Source organism: Panicum hallii, chromosome 6 (genome assembly GCF_002211085.1).
Source record: "Panicum hallii strain FIL2 chromosome 6, PHallii_v3.1, whole genome shotgun sequence".
Taxonomy (NCBI): domain Eukaryota; kingdom Viridiplantae; phylum Streptophyta; class Magnoliopsida; order Poales; family Poaceae; genus Panicum; species Panicum hallii.
Window position 1 is genome coordinate 12339784 of NC_038047.1, and position 14248 is coordinate 12354031.

The 14248-nt window shown below is 39.0% G+C and overlaps 1 protein-coding gene across 3 annotated transcripts; it reads left to right on the forward strand.

Annotated features, from left to right (window-relative positions):
• Positions 1-1743: 1743 nt before the first annotated feature.
• On the forward strand, positions 1744-14248 carry LOC112896473 (probable adenylate kinase 5, chloroplastic). Of its 3 annotated transcripts, XM_025964445.1 has the most exons (20): positions 1744-2237; positions 2365-2496; positions 3024-3152; positions 3231-3365; positions 4030-4176; positions 4688-4762; positions 4851-4953; positions 5521-5558; positions 5698-5823; positions 6049-6084; positions 6178-6258; positions 6398-6536; positions 6927-7006; positions 7092-7157; positions 7609-7638; positions 7727-7836; positions 7911-8048; positions 10747-10776; positions 10877-10943; positions 13938-14248. In XM_025964445.1, exons 1-19 carry the CDS (start codon positions 2052-2054, stop codon positions 10899-10901), a joined length of 1806 nt encoding a protein of 601 aa, XP_025820230.1. In that variant the 5' UTR covers positions 1744-2051; the 3' UTR covers positions 10902-10943; positions 13938-14248. The 3 variants fall into 3 exon arrangements, with proteins under 3 accessions (XP_025820230.1, XP_025820229.1, XP_025820231.1); XM_025964444.1 differs by lacking the exon at positions 13938-14248 and having other exon boundaries at positions 10877-11223; XM_025964446.1 differs by lacking the exons at positions 7911-8048; positions 10747-10776; positions 10877-10943; positions 13938-14248 and having other exon boundaries at positions 7705-7837.

The following is a 14248-nucleotide window of genomic DNA, read 5'->3' on the forward strand; positions in this document are numbered from 1 at the left end:
AGGGAAGGCCTATGTAGCTTCGCCCCTGGCGACAACGGGGACTCTCGATTGCGGAGGAGCTAGTTAATTCGGTTTTTGCGATTTAATTTAGGCACCACTTATATTTTGTTTTGAACTAAAATTTTGTAGCATGGTGTCCGTGCGTTGCTACGGGTAATATAAATTTTACCCGTACCTACATGAGACAACCAACTTTATGCTCTTTAACTCTGTGTATAGACTGTGCCGTGATTGACCGGGTTCCGATTGGGATTCCAGATTTGTTCGGATTCTGATTAGGATTCGGATTAATTTGTCCGGGTTCGATTGATAGACTAAGAAATTATTGCTTGCTTTAGAAATAGTAGAGATAGAAATAGTAGAGATATAGATAGAGATATATAGATTATTTTGTGATTGACCGCGCGTTGAAATAGGAAGACCCAAGATATATTCGACAAACCTACTAATATTTGGATCAAAAGTCACAAACGTACCATGTACAAAGCAAATGTTAGATGTTGGATGTTGAATACTCTCTTATAAACTACTTAGGAGCGATGGAAACAGTTATTTTCTTGGATTACAGAAAAGAATGAAAGTTCATCTAGTTTGTTTCAAGCTTATTTACTTTGATAATCAATATTTAAAATTCCATATCGACAATCAAGATTGGAATTAGTAGGTTTATTATTATGAAAGCTAGAAGTGGCGAGTCATTCGTATTATCAGCCAATTGTTAACCGGAAGAACTAGAATCATTTATACAGGAAAGGAGGAAATGGGCAAGGGCAACCCACTCGTGAGTGGAGACTGGTCGCCAGGGGGTGCCGCCACGTAAAAGCACGCCACATACCCTAATTCCTAGTAATGCTCGATGGAAAACTCGTAGCTTGCTCACTTTACTCGGCTTATTAGTGGCTCAGCTTGTTTCCAACATTTTAACGAGCTAAGCCTAGCTCGCCACGATAACAAGCCAGCTCGTGAGCTAGCTCGAGCACCAAACGAGCCAAGCACTTTAGGCCTGCATTCATAGGGATGGAAATGTGAACACGGATATTCGAAATATCCGATATGTGTATCCGCTTAAACATCAATATAAATGTCCTTATCCGTATTCAAATTTAATGTAGCAGTAAAGTGCATACGTTCGAATTCGATTTTCATCATTTTTCTCTATCCGATTCCACATCTGTATTCGACAATATCCAACACTATCCGTATCTGTTTTCAGTAGAACTGTTTAAAAAATTATATTTATTTTTCATAACTAATATTATTAATTTTTATAATAAAGTTATAAGAGGATTATATTTACTCGTAAATATTCTTATTTTATCTATTTATGGATAAAATTAATTATATATTTTTTATTGTATATTAATAAAAAATGTTTATATATTTATTGGAAATATATTTTTATTTCTTTTATTTTTTATACAATTATTTATTAGAAATTTTTTTGATAAATAAGCTATTTTTATTAGCTATCTTTGTTATATTGTCACACTTTAGTTGGTACATATATAATAATTTTATATTTTAAAATTATCAATAAGAAAATAGCTAAATGTTATCCTAAGTATTAAGTAAATATCTAAATTCGAGGCATCCGTTTTGCATTGGCATTCGACAATATCCGAATTCGTATAGTATTCAACTTAAATATAGTAAAAATCGCTATCCAAATTCGCATATGTATTCGATCCGGTTCCACGTAGGTACCTAACCCATAAAAGGCTCTACGCTCAAGCGTCTTGCCCCATGAAGGCCTGAACCAAATCTTATCCATTCAAACCTCGAGTCGTCCGCGTGGTGGTCGCGCCGCCGCAGCGGAAAGCCGGAGACGGAGCGCGGCCGCAACCTTGCCTGCCTCGCGCCGTCACGCAGTTCGCGGTTCCCTCCACAGCTCATACCCACGCCCTTGAGGTTGTGCGGCGACCTGCACGCGGTGAAGACTTCAGGAAAACAAAAGGGGGAGGAACTCAGATCTCCGCAGTCCTCTGTTTTCCCTCCACACAGACACAGCACGCGCGGACGGCGCAGTCTCTCACCCCTCCCTCACCGCGCAAATGGCGGCCTCCTCCCCGGCCACGACCGCCCCTCCTCTCGTCGCGCCAGGGACCCACCGCGGCCACGGCGCCGGGATCCGCCGCCTCTCGGCGTCGCCGTCCTGCTACCCGTATCTCGCGCTGTCCTCCTCACCGGCCGTCTCCTCCGTCGCCGCCTCTGCTGGCTCCCTCAAACCCAAGCACAAGGTACGTAGCTACGATTCGGTTTGGTGTCGGTTTGATCCCCGATGGCCTGGTCGTGCGTCGCGTTTGATTTGCTTCTGTATGATCAATTTGTGGCGCCGCTTTTGTCTATATTTGTGCGATTCGTTAGGGTCTGGGACTTCGGTGCCGGGCCGCGGAGGAGGCGCCGCCGCCGGCGCGGGGGAAGGCTACGCTCAAGGTGATGATCTCGGGAGCGCCCGCGTCGGGCAAAGGGACGCTATGCCGCATGATCGTCGAGAAGGTGAAATGTGGAACCAATTATTCTTTTCCTTTTGCGTTGTGTGGCTGTGCCAACGTTTTCTTCGGTATCAATTGGTCTGAATTCTCGCTGTATTAGTGTAGGATCCAATCCGTTCATAATCCAGATTTTTGCTGGACCATACTCAATGTGAACATGTTAATGCGAAAATGTCTACTGAAAACTTTGTATCGTGCCAATCTGTGGAGATCTGAATGTTCCAGACATCAGTGTATAGTGGGGATTATCAAAATAAACCCTCTGAAAATATTGATTTGATAATTTGACATAAAAAATGTTTCCTTGACTTCTCTATTTGGCATAAGAAGAACGTAAGACTTTTATGTAATGCTATGCATGCATCAGAAAATTGTTGTTGGTTTGGCATTTGCAGTTTACCCATGTTCTTTATATATTTATAGGCTTTATACTTTTGTTTGCCCATTTCAACTCTAGTTTTGTGTAGTAAAAAAATTAATATTGTTGAGCACCTTCTAATGTTGTTTTCTTTTTGGTTTGCTTTCTTTTAGTATGGTTTAGTTCACATATCAACTGGAGATCTTCTGCGAGCTGAAGTATCTTCTGGCACAGAAATTGGCAAAAAAGCAAAAGAATATATGGATAGTGGAAAGCTTGTACCGGATCAAGATGTCACAGATGTATGTGACTTATTTGTCACAGATATGATCTTTTGGTAGAATTCTGTGAACTATCTGATTGCCTGCTATTTCAAGTAGATGGTGGTATCACGACTATCACAACTGGATGTACAAGAAAGAGGGTGGCTTCTTGATGGCTACCCAAGGAGCTTCAGTCAAGCACAAAGTCTTGAAAGTTTGAAAATAAGACCAGATACATTCATTGTGCTAGAAGTAAGTCAGAATTAACTATATATATGACATGTGCTTCTAATATTTAATTTTGACAAGTATTATGTTGGTATGCTGGATTCCACTTCCGGAACATCATCCATGCTTTTGTTTATAGGCATGACCAAAATCCTTTATGAATGTTACATTTTGTTTGTGCAATTATAACTGACTGGAGTGTTCACAAATGAGAGGATGTTTGAACCTTTTCCTTTCAAATAACTTTCTAATATGAGCTGAATATGTCTTTGAAAAAAATGAGCTTAATGTGTTGATTCAGATTTTATAATACTCCCTAGTTCTGTGCAGTGAATTTCAAGTTTAGAATAGCTGTGAAAATATGTCAATGATTTAAAATGGATTTAATACTTAAATTTTATATTGAGTTCTTTTGCAGGCTATATCTTTTTCTTTGGTACCTTCTGTTGTACCAATGTGCATGCCTTGTGACATCCGGTTTAGCAGCAGCAGTACACTTGATTAATGACTTCTTTTTTTTGGTAACACTCAAGTTTTAATGTGGTTGTAATAATACCATGCCTTTTTGTTTTTTTCCACTCCTGCGTGACATTGTGTGACTGTGTATCATAGATACCGTTTTCTGGCTAGTGTAACACAGATTCCTTCGACCTCTTGCATTTCAATATTTTGCTTTCGTTGAATTCAGGTTCCTGATGACATTCTAATCGACAGATGTGTTGGAAGACGGCTGGATCCTGTTACCGGCAAAATTTACCATGTAAAAAACTCCCCCCCGGAGAATGAGGAGATTTCTGCCCGACTTATTACACGTTCTGACGATACATTTGAGAAGGTTCTTGTGTTGTCCACTTAGTAACTTTTTTATTTTGTTTTCTGTCAGCTTAAGACCGAAGATCCAAACAAACAGTTGCTGTATGGTGCTAACAGAAACAGAATGACTTTGTATCACCTTCCTAAGGAAGCCAATATAAGTATAAACCAAAACAATTTTATTAGGCTCACAAAATGGCACAAACACTCAGTTCAGCAATAAGATCTGAGTATGTATTTATGTTTTTCAAATAAGGTGCTAGTCTGAAAACTTGAGACTGTCAGGACTTGATTTCCAAGCATTCCTTTCTATTTTGTAAGATGCTGTTGGCATTTGTGAAGGACAATTTTTAACTATAAAGACAGTAATCATTGTAGCTCGGACATGTTTGTGACAGGACTTGAAGCCATCCCAACTTACTGTACTTGACAACTTATATGGTTTCTTTACCTCTTTTTTTCTTTTGATGCAGTAATATTTGCTTAACGCTGGGATGTCTTTTCTAAACTTAAGTTTCTTCTTTATTTTTCAGGTTAAATCACGTCTTGATACATACAAGCAAAATTCTGAAGCTATTCTTCCTACATACTCAGATTTGCTTAATCAGGTGGTTGTGTGTTCCTAGTGACTATCAGAGCAATCCAAACTACAAACTTGTGAGTAATATTTTGTTGCTCTGTTGTGCAAGAATACAGATTGATGGAAATCGCCCAGTTGAAGTCATTTTTCAGGAGATAGATTCCCTATTACAGAAGATCTGTGAGAACAATTCTGCAAACAAGTTGACCCAAACAAATGGTGAGAGCATAAAAAATAAGTTCTTTACTAGCCTCTTATGCTGCCACTGATAAGTGATAAGCTATAACCAACATAAAAAAAAGTACTTTACTATGATTTTTTCTTTGTAAAAAAACTATTATCATTGATAATAACTATAGTGTGGTACTTTTGGGTTAACTAAGGATGAAATTATAATGGTATAGTGAACACATGTATATAATCAATTCATCTCTTCGGTCTTAAGGTATTTCTAGGGAGATCCATCAAGGTAGAGCACATGGTTGTGAAGACCTTAAACAAGCACCCTAACAAGACAAAATAAGCAGTTCGAATTCTTCACTACAAGTGAATCAGCAAATAATTTGAAACAGATAAAAAATGAAAAGGCAGCAGATTTGGCAACATTCTAGCCAGTATTTCATCTTTAAAATTTTGATTCCTTTTCGAACCCATAAATCACGGGGAGTTTTGATACTTATATAAATTAAGCGTTTTTCAGTTCTCATTGTTTTTTTAATTTTTAACAGTTACACTGAAACATGCTCCTATCATTCATAAAAATGATCAAGCCTTTTTATTTGACAGGAAGACCATCTGATTCCGAGGATACAGGTTCAAAACATGTATGCACTAGATAATAATTTAGTTTCATCTTATGCAAGAATTTTTAAAGTGATGTACAAAGGCTTCTATCTGTATCGTATGTGATGTACTAAGGCTTCTATCTGTATCGTTCATGTACTTTTAACGGTTGTGACCCAGGAGTGGCGTGGGATACCGACAAGATTGAATAACATTCCACATTCCAGGGAAATTAGGAAATACTTCTACGATGATGTATTACATGCTACAAAACGTGCTATTGAAGACAAAAAGACTCGGTTGCAGGTTGCTGCTTATCTTTCAAATTCAATTTATGTTAATTTCTTTAAAAGATTGGAAGCACAGGACATAATTTAGCCACCTTGTATTATTACTATTAAAATATGTGAGCTTTAATGCGACTGATTTATCGAACTGAACAATCGAATAATTTTTTCCAGTTCAGCTGCCTACTATTTAAGAATAAACTGAGATGTGCTGACCTCTGTCCTCATTTCCCCACACATGCAGATAGACATCAACATTCCTGAACTTAACCCTGAAATGGTAAGAGTGCACGTGCTCATACATATATATTTTGTGACGACCATCAGAAAACACTGCTGATTTTAACTTCAACCAAATCTTTTTTATTGGCAGGATGTTTATCGCATAGGAACCCTTATGGAACTTGTCAGGGAACTTTCTCTATCCTTTGCTGATGATGGAAAACGTGTCAAGGTGATTATTGCAACAAACACATATATTTTTTTCTTTTGTTTTCTCGAATACCGAGGAGAACAAATGCATATATTATTATTTGTCATCCCCTTCCCTTCTCCCCAGTAACAATAATATGAGACTAGTCACTTGATACCAGGTGTGTGTTCAAGGCTCCATGGGGCAAGGTGCATTTGCTGGCATCCCACTTCAACTGGCAGGAACCAGAAAAATTTTGGAATTCATGGACTGGGGTGACTATGGGGCGAAGGGTACCTTCATTAACATTGGAGCAGTAGGTGTGTTGCCCACTTGCACAATACTTCAGATAGCAATAGCATCAAATGAAACGAAGCATCATAACTGATAGATTAAATCATCACCCGATGCATCTTGAAGAGAACTGCAATTGATATAAAAATGAACTGACTAGGAATATGAGCCAAATGCTACGTTGAAGAAAATTATTCTTAGTAGAAAAATCTTGATGTTCATGTATGTATAATCATTATACCATTATGTTAGATTTTAATGTTCCAATAACTTTTTGCACAGTTGAGTCTTGCAAATACTAATTATCGCTCAAAAGAATATCAGAGCATACACACATTTCTTGTTCTCTTCTCATCGTTTGTCTGCCTGGGATTCCTGATCTTTTTAGTATCATAATGTTTTGACTGAAACTACAGGTGCTAGCGAGGTTGACAAAGAAGATGATATGTTTATCCTCATTGCTCCCCAAAATGCTGTTGGAAACTGCATAATTGATGTAAAGATCCCATACCTTCTGTTCTATTAGATACTTGTATAATATCCACCTTGCGATCTTCATTGTCATTTTAAAAAATTTGCAGGATATGAGAGCTATGACTGATGCTGCTGGTGACAGACCTGTGATTCTTGTAAACCCTCGCCTAAAGGTTTTGTCCAAAAATATTTCTCGCTTTTCCTCATTGCTATCATGTCTAATCTGAAGAGATCTTATCTATACATTGTGCCTATTTTGAGGGATATTGGATGTAGTAGTTCAAAAATTTTAAATGAAATACCGAAAGAACCTCATTGTTGAAACAGGTACGACCGCGTGACAAGAAACTCTATTCCTTAGTATATAAGATACTTTCATGTGATGAAACTGAGCCAAATTTCTGATTCTCTTCCAAGAAATTGAATTTCTTGACATAGACGAAATAAAAATCATGAGCACCCTTTCTCCTCTAATATTTAACTTTTCTCAGTTTCCAATCTTAGTGATTTATAGCTCCATATTTCTGGAATATATATTTAAACGCCTGTCTTCGTAATGTATAAATAAAGTTACGATGTATCAGTTTTGGGTGCCAACTAAGTTCCTAAATTTACATTTTGTAGGATATGCCTGGATCAAGTGGTGTAATGCAAGTAAGTGTTTTTTTGAGATTAGAGCTTATCTTATCACTGCCACCAGTATATTGACTATTCAGGTAGCTTCTTAACTTGTGATGATCAGACAATGGGAAGAGAAATGAGGCTAAAGTATGCTGCATCATTCGAGACCTGCTATTCGTTTCGTCTTCTCTACTATGCTGGCTCATTCTATCCCATCATGGGAGCTTTAAGGTTTACATAACCACTGTCTTATAATGTTTCTGTTTTGTTTCACCATTATAATTTAAATTGATTTATTGCTACAGGATGGCTTATCCAAATAAATATGAGATTTATCGAAGGGTTGATGAGCCCAGTGGGAAAGAGAAATATGTTCTTATAGCTGAATTCACAGAAAAGCCAACTCCTGATGACATTACAGGTGCTTTCAAAGGACGAAAAAAGTAAGATTGAGAAACACATTATATTTATCTTTAGTTTATTTCTTTCAATGCAGTGGGAAAATTATATATGGAAATGAGTGTCACAAACCATATTTAATTGCTAGGAATTTACTCATCTACACACCTTTTACTTACTCTTATTTGATTGCCTAATTTTGTCATGGCCGTGCGGTAATGAGTGGAGCGGATAGCTGTGAGAGGTCTCTGCCTCGCATTGCTGGGTTCCTGCCCGTGATGCAGGTACTTGTTGCCGAGGTGGTGACAAACAGCAAGGAGATGGGCAGAGAACAGGAAGACAAGATAGTAGATCAATTCTGGTTTTTTTTTTCGCGGCTTCATATAGATAGCCAGGATTACAACGACCTGACCATCTAGCTAGAGTATCTCAACTAAGCAACAACTTGCTAACAACTAAATCCAATCCGATGCTAATCTGAAACAAACTAAAACTTGCTGCTTAAGCCCAAAGTGAACCTTGTTACTGCGTTCACGCCTTCTGCCTCCTATGGTACGTGATGCCGACCATAACAGTTTTCTTTTGGTTGGATTGAACGAATCAAATGCAAAATTGAGGGGGTTTATTTTTTCACATTGTGGGGCCCATTGGCTAGAAGTATTCCTTGCAATATTGCTGCCTCAACAAGTCATGGATGATTGGAGCTTGAGGAAGCCTCATCTATATGCTCTGCTATATGTGCTGCTACTGCGGATATGGTGTTGTAGCTCAAAGAAGACTGGTGGTAGCAACCCTGTGCCACTCAACATGCTAGGGCAGGTGTTGGTCACATCACAGGAAAGTGTAGGGAGGTGGGTCACGTAAAAGTGGATAGAGAGAACGGAGAGGGAGATGTGCATAAGGACATAAGTGAAGGTGCACTATGGTCTTTTCAGAAAAAAAATTGCAGTTTAAGTTTTCATTCTTTTTTTAATGAAACTATAGGGATAACTTGCTTGTGTTCCAGTCACATGAGTACTGTTTGGCATTTTTTTTTTCTTCAATACGCAGGAGAGTTGCATATCATTGTATTAAAAAGAGAATGATCCAATTACAAAATCCAGCTCACCACCTTGGATCAGAATGATGAGAGGAAAAAACGTTTTGGCCAGTATAGACTGTTACACAGAAAAGAATTGAAAGGACCTGACCTAGGATCAAAAGATCACACTAAAACACGCCTAGGTAACCCTTCCTAGCGCCAGACCAGCAAGGCCCTTAGCTCCCCCTACTAGCCACAAGTGAGATTCATCTCTGAAGGCCTGTAGAGCGGTCTGGATGCTTGGAGCAGATCCATCAAACACACAGGAGTTCCTGCTTGACATTTTTAAATGGCAAGAAACACAAATAGGTTCCTGACAAATGCATATACTCTTCATCTTTGGATATAAGACTAGGCAGTTTATTTGCTAGATAGATATTAATTCGTCAGATATAATAATGTATACAAATTTATGCAAAAAGAAGTTTTTTTGTGCTTTTGTGGACAAGCATGGATTATCTAGAGATAAGATCAGAGCTCTAGGAATAGAGTATTATAATAGTATTTATGAAGCAAGAATCAATAAACAAAAGTTTCTAGTTCCTCCTTTTTTCTCCAGCCAGCACCAAAGCCTTGAATATGATTTTTTTTCTCTCTCTCGAATGCACAGGAGAGCTGTGTGCTATTTCTTTAAAGAAGAAGAGAAGCCAAATACACATGGCACCACCAAGAAAACTTAAAACATTCATGCCATAGAAAAGAGAGAAAAAAATACTAAAAGGACAGGAGCCCTTTACTATTTAACAATCAGATCCTGGAGCTGGAGGTCCTTAGCTCCTGCAGCTCACCACAAGTCTGCAATGTGCCTTTCCGTCATTGCTGCCTCCACAGGAACCACATCAGGACTGACTTCATTAAAGAGTGTCATTCCTGTGTTCCCAAATTTCTCAAGCAACTAAGACGATCATCAACGCCAATGGAAAACTGAATTTAGTGCTTGTTCCTCAAGTGTCCAATGGAAAAATTGTACATAAGGAAACGTTTTAGCAGCAAGCAAAATTGTACTAATAGGGCACAATAAGCATGCATGGCATGATATTCATGTTGTCAAAATAGGATGCCAAAACTATGTCTACGTGAAATATTATAGTTGCAGTGTTGTAAGCTAGGTGGAATTGGTATTCCAATCTTTGCTAGTTTGACTAAATGTCCTTTATCAAATACAACAGATTTCAAAACATGCAACTGTGTTATCTGATTCCATACACTGAACCACATCACAAGACTACCTCTTTGAACCAAACAAATTGGAATATATATGCAATTTCTCTTGTATACATCAATCCAAGATGTCCACATTAACTTGGTCTAGGGTCCAGTTGTTGCTAGCAAACGTACAAGTGTTTTTTTTTTAAAATGTCGACCTTTTTCCGTGTTACTGAGATTTACCTTATTGAAGCCAGTGTGTTCTGTCTATGTTTTATAACAGGAATGCAGCTATGCTCTCACATGAAGCATATAGTTTTACAGGACTTGCACGCCAATTGCCGTACATAAAAAAAATTTCTTTCGCAGAAAATTTCGAGTGTTGCATTGAGAAAAAAGAACGTATCATGTGCGAATGGCACCCACATCTATTCTATTTCTGTGCTGATATGGTTCTGGATACCTTTTCAACACTGTGAAATATATTGGAATGATTTTTCTCATATTTGATGCAGGGATGAGGAAAAGGCATCTTCAGGATTCTGGTAACTTATGCCCCTATTTTTTTCTCTTTTTGAATGCTTGCTTGTTATATTATTGCCATTGTGAAATATGGGAATACTGAATTGTTCGATCCTTGCGTAGGGGTTTCTTAAGTGGTATATTGTGAGGCAAGCGGTCTACTATAAAATGACGCCATCCATCTTTCTTGGTATTATTTCTATCAAAGCTCGGAATTGAATGGAAGAAGCAAATTTGAGAACTTTACCTTTTCCAATCTGATACATCAGCTATGAAAGGCATTGTTGATCCGTAGGTTTAGTATGTTTTCCCCATTCAGCCTTTTTGAGTGCACAGCCTATTTTCTCCGTTCCATAGATTCTCCAACCATATCCATGTAAAGCTTCACATGCATATCGAAGGATAAAATGGTCTACTAATGATTTTTTTGGTCAGCTTATATTATCTAATATTAGTACCCTACTCTCAGAGGTTGATGGCTGGTATGCAATTTTACAATATGCGGGATTCAAAATTTCATCAGACTATTTTCATGTTTGAAAGATTCTGTTTCGAACTGCTTTGCATTAGAAACCTGAATACCAAGTTAAATAATTGGAATAATGAAACTGAAGTTTTTGGTTTTAAGTCCTCCATTTCGAAAGTTGAATGGAACCTTCATACTTATGACTGGGATGGTATCACAAAACTACCATCTTGATTGCTTCCGAATGCAGGGTTTCTTCTTGAACTAGTGAAGATGCACCTGGCATAGTCACATGTATTTGAAAATAATTTGACAACATCAAACGACTTCTAAAAAATCAACTTCTTTATTAATACTGAGCAATTCACTCCACTTCAAAATTAGTACACGAGGATTTAAATATTATTTCATCACACGCTACATCTGATCCTGTATCAGTCCATCCGTGACAAATACTATTTGTCACACAGCATCTGCCTGTTACACAGCATTTAAATACCATTCTTTCAGTGATATTTAGGTATTTAGGCTTAAGACACACTTGATTCTAGTATAAAGTGTGTATGCTTGATTTTATGTATGTGTGCTAGAACTTTAATGCAAAGGCAAAAGGATTTTTTGGTAATTCTGGAAAATTTAGGTCCTTTGGTGCAAAATGGGTGAGAGTGGGAGGTAAAATCAAAACATAGGAAGGTTGTTTTGCATAAAGTCAAGAACTTACTTTTTAAACCTACTTTTTAAACCGTAGATAGAGATGAAACTACTCAAAGGATGCAAGTGTAGTGTAGATTTTAAATAGGATTTTTTAAAGTTTAAAACTTTACTAAGTTTTAAGTTAAATTCAAATCCTTAACTCTTTTGAAATTGAACCTTAAAGCAAAGTTGTAGATCTCGTTGAACTCTACATTTTTGCTTTTGGGCACATTTCCATTTGAGCTATGGTTTAAAAATTAACTAGGCTTTATAGTGGAGTCCCTGCACTTTTGGAAAATCAGTCCCCCTTCGTCTACCTCCAATTCCTTCTCTTTGTTTTCTCTACGCCCGACCCCCCGCCGCCCTCGCCGGCCATGTGCCGAGCACCTGCTGCCCCCACGCCGCTTCCCTCTGCGCCCTGTGCCGCCCCAGCACCTGCGCCGCCACTCCCCACCCCGCGCTGGCCCACTCCGCGCTCCTCCACGTCGCGCCGCAATCGCCACGAGCTGCCACGCCCGCCGCCGGTTCGCCAGCACCAGCTCTCGCTCACATGCCTCCTCCTCGACTTGAAGCGCGTCCTTGAGCTCCCAGTGCACTCCCTCTTGCATTCCCGTAACCACATTTGCACTGTTTTTCCTTTTCCCGAGCACCCCACCTCATCGGAGCCCCGCCGTAGCCCCGACTTCCCGTCGACAGCCACCTCCGCCGCCTCCCATCCCCGATCCAGTGCTCTAGAAGCACCCCCGCCACCCACTGGTGCTCCCCAGCCTGCCCAATTTCGCTCTCTTGCACTAGAACGACCGGACCACTACGCCGGTGAGCTCGAACTTCCGCCGCCGCTTGGCCTCGCCGTCGTCCCGTCGATCCACTGCCTCTTAGCTCCGGCCAAGCACACCACCAGCACCACGTCATCGCGTAGAAGCTGTCTAGCCACTTCCCCGCCGCTCTCCTGCCCTCCGGCCACCGGAACCCCGTCGACTTCCCTCAAAGCTCCGCCGCCCACCCCTGTTCGCCGTCGATACACTGCCTCGGTCCTTCTCTTCCCCAACACAGGCCACCCCCCATGACCGCCGTGAGCTCCTGAACCTTTTCCCCCACTTGCCCCTCACCGCCGGTGAGCCCCCTCGCCGGAATTTGATCGGCCCCGATCGGCTTTCCTGTGTAACCCGACCAAGGACCCAATTGCAAAGATTTGAATCTTTCCAGGGGCCTTTCTGTAGAAAATCTGAACCCCCCTCCCTATTCAAATCAGCCAACTTGTAAAATTCATAGGGATTTGTAGAAAAATTAAAAAATTGCCAAACCAATTTTGTTGTACTACAGAAGTTTAACTCTGCAACTTTTGTTAGTGGAGTTCAGTTTGAAACCAAATATTGTTAGAGTTATTTTAAAGTTTAACAAAAGGGTATCTTGTGTGTAACTTTTGCATGTTAACTTTATTTCTTGTGAATTTTGGTGAGTAGCTTGTTTAGGGTATAAGTGATCTTGTGTGAAAAATTCACCTATAGTACTGAACCCTAGTTTGAATTAATTTAAACTTATGCAAATCAAGCTAGAAATAGTTTAAATTTATTCCAGCATGTTACTAAGGTTTTCATGGTTAGATATTTTTACCATGTGATGTTCTGCAATAGAGTAGTTCATAGTAAATATTTTGGGAATTTACAACACTATTTTGCTTAAGGTTTGCATTTAAACCTGAAATTTGAACTTAATTCAAACACTTTAGTTTCTGTTTTCAGAAAATTATGAAAAATTCACAGTAAGCTCATCGACTAGAAGATAGCTTACCCACAAAAATTCAAGCCTAGAGCCTTTGTAGATTTAAAATAAAAATCAAACTTGTTGACTTAATTCTATTAAATCAAGTAATTTGATATTGAATTAAAGTATACTTAGTGAATTTGAATTCAAATCTCCTGTTTTATGAAGTTGTATTTATCAATTGGTTGGATTGCAACTTTATCGTGAAATAAAATACTTAACTCAAGAACCACCTAATTTAAATTATTGCATATCATGTAGAGTCAGCGACACTCGACGATGGAGACTACGAGCTAGTCCCGGAAACTGAGCAAAAGATTTCTAAAGATCCTGCAAACATCATCGAGATTTTAACTGAAGCCCCGAACCAAAGTTTGGAAGACCTTGACATCCCTGCCCTCAGCCCCGCTCAAGAAGGCAAGCCCGGTGCATAATCCAGTATTTTAAATTATTGCACTTATAAAGTTATATATATATATATTTATATTGTGCATTAAAGTCTAGGAGTTGTAATGAAACCCTAGATGCATGAATCTTAAGAACTTATGTATTGATTCTGAGCCTTTATCGAA